The sequence below is a fragment of the Phaethon lepturus genome, unplaced genomic scaffold (genome assembly GCF_000687285.1).
Source record: "Phaethon lepturus isolate BGI_N335 unplaced genomic scaffold, ASM68728v1 scaffold7576, whole genome shotgun sequence".
In the NCBI taxonomy this organism is placed as follows: Eukaryota; Metazoa; Chordata; class Aves; order Phaethontiformes; family Phaethontidae; genus Phaethon; species Phaethon lepturus.
The window spans coordinates 34441-44640 of record NW_010546853.1 but is presented as its reverse complement, the minus strand read 5'-3'; the positions used below and the strand labels follow the sequence as shown (position 1 = coordinate 44640).

The 10200-nt window shown below is 38.1% G+C and overlaps 1 protein-coding gene across 1 annotated transcript in view; it reads left to right on the top strand.

Moving 5' to 3' along the window:
• Positions 1-95: 95 nt before the first annotated feature.
• LOC104622602 (cadherin-12-like) overlaps positions 96-10200 on the top strand; it is a gene marked incomplete at its 3' end in the record, with an annotated part of 33647 nt that continues 23542 nt past the window's right edge. Inside the window, exons 1-2 of the mRNA XM_010289438.1 lie at positions 96-108; positions 4409-4576. Coding sequence (XP_010287740.1) covers positions 96-108; positions 4409-4576 — 181 coding nt within the window. The remainder of the gene's footprint in view (positions 109-4408; positions 4577-10200) is intronic.

Sequence of the window (10200 nt, the reverse complement as noted above, 5' to 3'; positions counted from 1 at the left end):
GCACAATACAATTGCTTACCACCTGCTGACCAATGCCTAGCCAGTTCCCAAGCCATGGTGCCCCCAGCCAACTCCCCCCAGTTTATATACCGACCATGACATCACATGGTATGGAATATCCCTTTGGCCAGTTTGGGTCAGCTGTCCTGGCTGTGTCCCCACCCAGCTTCTTGTGCACCTCCCCACTGGCAGACCATGGCAAGCTGAAAAATCCTTGACTTAGTATAAGCACTACTTAGCAACAACTAAAACATCAACGTGTTATCAACATTATTCTCATACTAAATGCAAAGCACAGCACTATACCAGCTACTAGGAAGAAAATTAACTCTATCTCAGCCAAAACCAGAACATGCCATAACCTGTCTTTCTTACATTAGAAAGGTCACAATATGTTATATATATATAAAGGTCACAAATAGTTGGGGTGTAACAGTGACTAAGAGATAAACAGTATGTGAATAATAAGGCACAGGATGCTGCTTAATGATTGCTCTAAAATACAGAAGTCTTGGGCAGTGCTACACATCTGACATTTCCAATTCTTTATTTTATGACTGAGGAGATGGTACAGTAGTTTTTCAGTACAGAGTTTTGCTGTCAGACACCTGTCTTGAGTTTTTTTGACAGGAAAGAGGAAGAAAGACATTTTGGTGCAAAATGACAGACAAACTCAGAACTGTTGGCAGATGGATAAGCATTTTTTAGGTTGCTGTTACTGGCTTTTTTTTGCCATCTCGTGCATTCTAGATTTTGAGACATTCCATTGTAGTTATTTAAAGAACTTAAGAACATCCATACTAGGTTGGACCAAAGGTTCTCCTCCTTCTAGGGACAAGAAAGGGCACACAGTATTCAGAAGGCAGCTCATATGGATGTATAAAATGGTTTAATCATAACACTTTTGTTCTCTGTTCCTTTCCAAACAGTTGCAAACATTCTGTTTACTTTTTAGCTTCTACCACACAAAAGCTGACATGTTTGTGGAAATTTCTATTACTACCTCAGGATCTCATTGCAAAGTGGTAATGGTGAAACCACTGACCATAACCTTATATGTGAAATAAGGATTGTGTTTTGCACACATGTGACTTTACACATGCTTCTTTCTCAAATCATTCCTGATAGGTGATAAATATTTACTCTGATATGAATCTAGTACACTTAAAGAGTTTTTAACCTTCATGAGTCTGAATGTCACAGCTGCTGCTTTACTCCTTTACTGACATCCCACTTTTTTGCAGTGCTTTGCTGGAGGTAAGCAAACTACGTGGAAGTGGGAGAGTTAGCTTTTATTGCTCTTGCAGGAAGGTTAAATGCATTACAGTCCCTGCTGGAGAGCAGCTGTTGGACTGGTACATTTTAAGGCCTCAAATCTTGTGTGTGCAGGTTACTTTTTGATGCTAAGAAATTGCTCTTCTGGTTTTAATGTGAGTTTCCTTCAACATAGAGCACTTCTCTTAAGACAGATAACCTCCCTTATCTTTCCTCTGTACGTTCTGTTCTGCTACTAAAATGTCCTTTTGACAAACTTCTTTCCACCCAATTTTCTGATGTGTTTATGAGGTCAATATTCTTATTTATGGCTAGACGTCTCCAATTTTTTCTTACACGCAGTATTCTAGTCCATATTCTGATCTCAGTTATGTTCTTGAAATCCACATTGGTGTCAGAAGGAGTATTGATGTTAATATTTATTCAGGAGTTTTTTCACAGAACCTGTATTTTCTCTTTCACGTAAGTGGATCACCTCCTGTTGAATTATGGCTCAATAAATTTGCAGAGTATATCTCTAGGCCCAGGTTCCATACATACTATTTTCAATTTTCAGCAGCCTCATTGAGAGCATACTTTTCTGCACATTTGATATTGATGACATTTGCAAAGAAAAAAAAATCAAAATTGAAAATTCTGGAGCTGAACAATCGCTATAGTAAAATCTTAAGGTTGAAGGACTTAAAAACACTCAGAACACCATTAGATGTAGATGAGGCCTCTACATCACAACAAACCTTTGATTTAAAGTTTGGATATTTTTTGTGAAGCTAGAGCTGGAATACCAAAATTTGTAGTAATTTCTTTCCCATGGATTTTTACCTCCATTTTATTTCTATATCTTGCTGGTTAGATAACTTTAAATGTACTGTCCATATGAACTGATGATTTTGGTAGAAATAGTATTTTTCAGGGTTTTTTTTATGTTTTTGAAATTGAGTAGGTAGAAAAAGGGAAATTGCCTATGAACTGCTAGACAGGAAAATTATTCTTAGTGATTTTTTTTTTTTTTTTTTTGCAGGAGACAAAGTTTTTTACAGAAAAGTATATAGAATGACCTTATACTTCCACAGGAATACATAGGGGGTGACTGGGAACTTTAGTACTAGAGTGACAGCCAATTCTTCATTTTCTGAAGACCATCTGGAATATTTCTAACTGAGAAGGCCACTCAGTTGTACCTAAAACTGGAATAACAATCAGATGAACTGCATCTCTTGCTCACAGCCTACTATCTGCCCATTTTCAGTTTTTTTACTTACTGTTGGTTTGTTTTGCTAGTATTACAAGGGAAGTCTTTAATTCTTGTAGCTCTTTTGTCCTTAGAATGAGCACACCAAGCATGTTGTAAAATACTGTAGAACATATAGTCTCCACAATGCAAAAATATGGGTTAAGATATTCAAAAGAAAACCTAGTAATGTTCACCCTATTTACAAAAATATTTTTTAATGAATAACACATGAATATGAACAAATTTTTACACTTTTACAATTCAAGGTTTCTGTCTGGAACAAAGAAAACATTGAACAACACTGATTGTTTTCGAAAGCTCAAAAGGATAGGGTTGCAATATCTAAATGTTCTTAAGTGTTTGCTAGTCATATTCCTGATCTATGCAGTACAGTATACACCATGCTGAGGCAGAAAATAGTTGTTATTATTAATGTTGTTATCATCATCACTGTTACAAGTAGAGAGAAGGGAAATTGTTATACGATTCAATTCAGCGGGAATTTTTAATAAGTTCCAGAAATTGCAGATTTAGGTCAAAGTTATTTCTAGACTCTGAAAAGTACTATAAACGAATAGTTCCTATTATTACTTGTTAACACAGCAGTGGTTAGTTGCTATAAAGATAAGAATCATAGAATCATAAAACCTTTGGGTTGGAAGAACCCTTAAAGGTCATCTAGTCCACCCCCCCCGCCATGAGCAGGGACATCTTCAACTAGATCAGGTTGCTCAGAGCTCTGTCCAACCTGACCTTGAATGTTTCCAGGGCTGGGGCATCTACCACCTCTCTGCGCAAGAATGATGCTTAAAATTTGTTTCTTGTCATTCCAGACCCATTATAACACCAGGGGAAAAAGACTGCTTTTACACCCAAACAGTTTAATACTAGCAAATAATATTTTCTAAAGCAATAATAACTTAGAGGAGAAGCATGCTTCCAACTGGTTTGTTTTTCAATTGTGCATGCTATCTGCACCAGTCTGCATCTAGCCATTTTCTGAAAACTACTGCTGAATATATAACATTTTGCAATGTAATATACACTTGTAGAATTTTGACAGAGAAATGTATTTTCTCCTCTACATTTGGTTTCAAGAGAAAGGCTTGAGTGACCAAACTTTATAGCTTTTTACAACTTCATCAGCTAATCCTATGATCAATATTACCTCTCTCTCTCTACAAGCCTTCCTTTTATCATATACATTCTTAACATATCAGAAGGGAGATTATGGCATACCTGTTAGGACATCAGCTATCAAAAATTACTGAAGATTAAGAATCATTTGGGTAATGTCTTACCATGATATTTTGATTATATTTCTTTAAGGAAACTCCTAACATTTTCACTGCATCTATGTCCTATATCAAGAAAATTTTCTCAAGCAAAGGAGAGTCTTCTAATAAAGACCTCCATTTGTACAGAAGGAATATTGTCTTGCCCTACAGTAGCTTAACTGTGATGGTAAATGACTGGTTGGAAACAATTGAAGATGCAGGCTCTGAAATTCATTGCCATATTTTTCTACATTGCCCTACTCTGCACAATGCATCATCCTTCAGTCCTGATGTGCAAACCTATGTTCATGCCATTCACATCCGTCGTGAAAATGCACCATTCTCTTTCAGCCGTTCATGTCCTGGCTGAAAAGGCACAGCAGTCATTTTGAATGGTTGAATAGCTGACGAGCACACTTATGAAAAGCCCCAGTGATTTGCATGTTTCTGTGTGAACTCCTCTCTTATCAACCCTTTAGGAAGAGTTCCATCTCTGGTCCAAGAGATCCAGTATTAAAATGTAATAATATATTTAAAATGTAATAATGTATTTAAAGTGTAATAGTAGACAATCACAGCCCTTTGTTTACTTGTTCTTTCTCTTTCCCATTTCTCCTCGTAGGTGTAATAAGAACAGCTTTGCCAAATATGGACAGAGAAGTGAAAGAACAATATCAAGTTCTAATCCAAGCCAAGGACATGGGAGGACAGCTGGGAGGACTAGCTGGTACTACCACTGTAAACATCACTCTCACGGATGTTAATGACAACCCACCCAGATTTCCTAAGAGTACGTTGTATTCCAAATACACTAATTTTCAAATCAGCATGACTGAAAGTATTGATGTGAAAAATCTTTTAAATAAGGAATTGAGATCCAGAAAGAAGAACAGTATATTGTGAAAAAATTTAGAATATATTGTTGGGTTTTTTTGAATAATGTAAAGCTCAGTTTGAAAATATGAGTTTTAAGTATTTAAGAGAAAATATATCATCATTCCACAGGTCCAGCCTGAGCCTGAGAATTCATTTCATTTACACTTTAAAAGTGATTTGGGAAATACTGTTTTGTCAAGGGAAAGTGGATGATCCCCTTCAAATGACAAAAGGTTATAACCTGAGACTTCCAGATACCAAAGACAGAGCTGGTTTATGCTAAGCATTGTTATAATCAACAGGAGCAGATTTTTTACATGTATTGGCCCAGAAGTTTATATCTGTCCCTTAAAACACTTACAACCTCAAAATAGTGATCATCCACTGACAATTTATAACATTTCATATCAATTAGTTTAAATGATGCTTCTGAGAAATATGCTAATTTAAAGAGTTTCATAGTCTGTTTATGATTAGCAGGATTGTCACTTGCTGCTCTCCTTAAATTTACTGAAGCTTTGTATATTCTGTACCTTTGAAATGCAGGCACTAATCAAGCATAAATCTTGATAATTATGCCAAAACAATTAGCTGCTAAAAGTTATTAGTAAGGCAAATTCATATGAGAACATTCATATGAATTTGAAGTAAGATCGTGGCAGCTTTTTGCTTTGTATCTCTTTTCTTGCACATGAATTGTAATGCCACTTTATGTATTACGGATGCTCCTTAGGTACCAAACCAGACCTGAAACTACAGTTTTCTCTCATATAAAAATTCTTCTTCTTCTTTTCCTCAGTATGAAAATGACAACAAGTTGGGTGGGAGTGTTGATCTGCTGGAGGGTAGGAGGGTTCTGCAGAGGGATCTGGACAGGCTGGATCGATGGGCAGAGGCCAACTGTATGAGGTTCAACAAGGCCAAGTGCCAGGTCCTGCACTTCAGCCACAACAACCCCATGCAACGCTACAGGCTTGGGGAGGAGTGGCTGGAGAGCAGCCCGGCGGAAAGGGACCTGGGGGTGCTGGTTGACAGCCGGCTGAACATGAGCCGGCAGTGTGCCCAGGTGGCCAAGAAGGCCAACAGCGTCCTGGCCTGTATCAGAAATAGTGCGGCCAGCAGGCATAGGGAAGGGATCGGGCCCCTGTACTCAGCACTGGTGAGGCTGCACCTTGAATACTGTGTTCAGTGTTGGGCCCCTCACTACAAGAAGGACGTTGAGGTGCTGGAGCGTGTCCAGAGAAGGGCAACGAAGCTGGTGAGGGGTCTGGAGCACAAGTCTTATGAGGAGCGGCTGAGGGAACTGGGGTTGTTTAGTCTGGAGAAGAGGAGGCTGAGAGGAGACCTTATCGCTCTCTACAGCTACCTGAAAGGGGGTTGTGGTGACGAGGGTGTTGGTCTCTTCTCCCAAGTAACTAGTGATAGACCGAGAGGAAATGGCCTCAAGTTGCACCAGGGGAGATTTAGATTGGATATTAGGAAAAATTGCGTTACCGAGAGGGTGGTCAGGCATTGGAACAGGCTGCCCAGGGAGGTGGTGGAGTCACCATCTCTGGAAGTGTTCAAAAAACGTGTGGATGTGGCACTTTGGGACATGGTTTAGGGAACATGGTGGTGCTGGATTAATGGTTGGACTTGATGATCTTGAAGGTCCTTTCCAACCTAGTGATTCTGTGATTCTGTAAAAAAAAAAAAAAAAAAAAAAATTGCATTTCTGCAGGCAGGTAAGAATGACCACGTTAAGAAAAAGATGTGTCTGGCCCTGCCTTTTGTCTCTTACACTGACATCTAGAGGGTCTGCATGAGAACAGGCCAAGCAATACTCCAGAACATTTCCTCAGTTTCTAACGATTTTTAGCCCAGATGGTGTCTTTGTATTTAACAACACGCAATAGATTTTTCTTACAGTAAGTTGTCCTGTTGCTTTGAAACTTATATAAAATTCCAGAGTCCACAACATCCTATGTTGGTGAGGTGCACAGATTAATCCTATATTGCACAATGAACGGCTTCCCCTCATTTGTTTTGAATCCTTCCCTAACTATCTACCTGCATGTTGACTTATTTAAAGAATTCAAAAAACATTGCAAAATATGATCTTTATTTAGAAAAGCTGTTTTGAGATTTTTTCAGTATGGGATATTCTCCATGAGTCCATTAATCCGGCTCCTACTCTTTTGCCCTGTGCATGTTAGTCATGTCCATCCTCAGCTCTCCTGAACTCCCTGGAAACCTTGGGGAAAAAAATCAGCGTCATAGTAGCACCTCCAAGCCTTTATGTGCCACAGTGGCTTGAAGCAAAATATTACACATCATAATAGTTCACTTATTTAATCCTTCAGGCTCTTGGGCATGTAACAGCTAATCCAAATGATGTGTTACTGTTGTGTCTGTTCGTTCCACAACTGCTTCTATAGCTAATTTAACCTTCTCATGAGTCCCCCATAAATAAGGGTTCTAGGATAGAAAAATTTCCCAGCTATTCTACACTGAACACAAAGAAAAAAATGTATTCACTTTTACATATTTGATCTTATCTTCTCTGAGCCTTCTATATCTCAATTTTGAGTTGGCTTTACACAGTTCTTCTCAGGCTTTTGCCTCCAGATGTCTTTTAAAAACAAATAGTATTAGCTTGTTTGCCAGAGATTTATTCAAACACATTTTTTGTTTTTGTTATTGTGGTTTTATAGATAAAGCAGATTTTATGGTTCTTTCTATTGTCCTCCCTGAGACACAACTTCATTCCTTTGAAAGATATGTTCTTGCTTTTATTAGCTATGTTGTTTATCCTTACTGACTTGCTTTTTAATGGGTGCTGCACATTTGCTGTGAGTCTTCAAAATGGCATCCCTAGATAGCATCCACACCGCTCACAGTGATTTAACTGTCTCGGCTATCCATATGTATTTTTAATAGAAATATTACTCAGTTTTATTTATTCCCTTTTTTTTTCTTTAATTTAACTGAGTACAACCATCATGTAATTTTGGCTCTTATTGCTTCTGCACAGATATTAAATTCATTATGATTGCTCTAAAATGTAGAAGAATTCAAGAACTTTTCCTGACTAGCTAGTGTTAATACTGTTCTCTTCTTCAAGTCATATTTGACTTAGAGCTTCCTTTAACAACCATCCACTGATAAGGTCTACTTTGCCTTTCCTGTGTATTTTGCTCCTTGGTACTGGACTGCGTGACTGATTTTCTTCTTTCCTGTGGATTTTGAACATGCCTGTTATGCTAATACTCTTTTTTAGCATTAGGCATTAAAGCTGCTCATACTAGTTCACATTTTAATCCTTGGCTTTGTATTGTCTTCTTTCTCCTCTTTCCTGGACCCTAGTTTGATTCTGTATGATCTACCATTTCTACATTTCCTACAGGACTACCATCACCTTTTGCAGCATTTTTCAGTGAAGAATGCAGAATTCTGGTGACTGCACCCTTTATCTGAACTGAAAAAAATACTTCCGCATTTTTTTGAATTTCACTCTTTCTAATACCTGCAAATTTTCCTGAACTTTTCAGCTAGAGCCACAATGGACATAGGAAAGTTTTTAAACTTTCTGAAGCCTGTTCTTCCTATGGCAAATATGAATTTTGCATCTTCTCTCTGGGCACCCATTCTTTCCAATGGCCCTGCTTTCCAATAATGTAAATCACTTCTCCTTACACCTTTTTCTCAGCCAGCTGTTTAAACTTTGCCTTTCTGTCTTTCTCTCCCTGATTGTACATGGTGAGACAATTTCTGACTATGCTACTATGAATGTCCTTAACTTCGGCTTTCACTTGCCAGCCTAAATTTCATCCCTAAGGACTCTGTCCAGTCTTACCTGATTTCGTCGGAGCTCACATGAACTAGAGCCACTGGCACCTTCTTGTGTTTCCTGACATCCTGTCAAAACACTTGTGAGATGCGCCAAATCTGGTCAACAAGCAAATCATCTCAGAGGGTCTCTTTGAATGAACATTCCCACTGTCCTTGTCCTCAATGCTTCTTAAATGCCCACCACTGCAGTCTGCTCCTTGCTTCCAGCTGGAACCCCTGCTGCTGGAGCGGTACCAGAGGTGCAAGAGGAAATAACTGCCTGGAAATTGAAAAACTCAGTGCATTGGCAAGTTCCTTGGGCCCAATGCTCTTCCCTGTGCCTGATTTTCAGTTGTATATTTTACCCTCTTTGCTGTTAGGGGCCTTATTAATTTTCTGTTTTATTGTATGCTTTCATCTACTATGACGTTGTAAAAATACACGCGTCTCATATAATGTCAGACAGTTTTCATGACACGTAGAAATCATGGAATTTATCATCCTCTTTGAAGAAGATAGCCTTGAGGTCTCGTTTAATGCATGTACTGTAGTTACGACGTCTTTGACCAATTGTTGCTATGAAGGAGCAAAAAAAAAAGAATCCTTTTCTTAGACAAGAGACTAAGCTTGTCCTGTGCTTTGCATGCTAATAGGCTTGAAAACCTTTTCTTTCTATTATATCAAATGTCACAGAAGCCGAATTATAGCAGTGACTCTCAAAAAAACAGAAAAGAATAATATTGGATGTTCGTGTTGATATTGAAAATAATAAATATTTAGCATAGATTACAAGCTAAAATGTCAGTATGGGGACTCCAGTGTATTGGAACAAGCTTGATTAAGGCAGGCAGTTACCTGAAACATTTGGGTTTTCTGGGAGATGTGTTAAGGACTTCTGCTTAATCAAAATGGTAAAAGCAAAAATCCTGATCAATGAGGATATACTTAGTCAGTAAGTGGTATGTGAGATGATGTATAGTCACAGAGACACAAGGCTAATCACAGTTAAACAAAAATAACTGGTAGGAAAAAAGATGAGTATGAATTTTATTTCTAATATAGTGGCTGTATTTTTCAATTTTGCTTTTGAAGACATTGCAATGATTCAGAGTAACAACCTGTCAGGAGTTTGTCATTTGCTTGACTACAATAGCTAAAAGGGTATTTTTGCAGAATTTTAATTTATACGAAAAATAAGCCTTTAAAATCTGGTCCAGGTAGGTGACAAGTTCAGGCCTGGCAAGATCTAGAGAGCCCTCACTGTTGGTGGGAGTTGAGACCCCCAATATTGTATTACACATCCTTGGTCAACAAAGCCAGGAAGTCCAAGTGCAGACTGAAAAAAAGGGACTGAAGGTCCTTTAACACCAACTGCAAGGTAAATGTTTTTGCATCACATAATCAGGACTGCTGTTTCCCAAAGGACTTATACCAAAGATGCCATACTATAGATTACCTTATCAAATAAGAAGATATTATTTATCACAGAATAAAGTTTAAATTTATTTTCTGAACTCAGTTAAGCTGAAAAAAAAATTTCACAGCAGAAGCGGGAGGACATATTTGATTAATACTTGGAAGAAGCTACATTGATAAATAATACATTATAAGCTTGCAAAAAAAAAATGTATCACAGAACACCTTCATCTCATCGAGGGACCTTTAAGGAAAGAGGCAGGTTTGGATGGGATATCAGCATCCAGTAATGAAAAACCACTGACTGTCCTG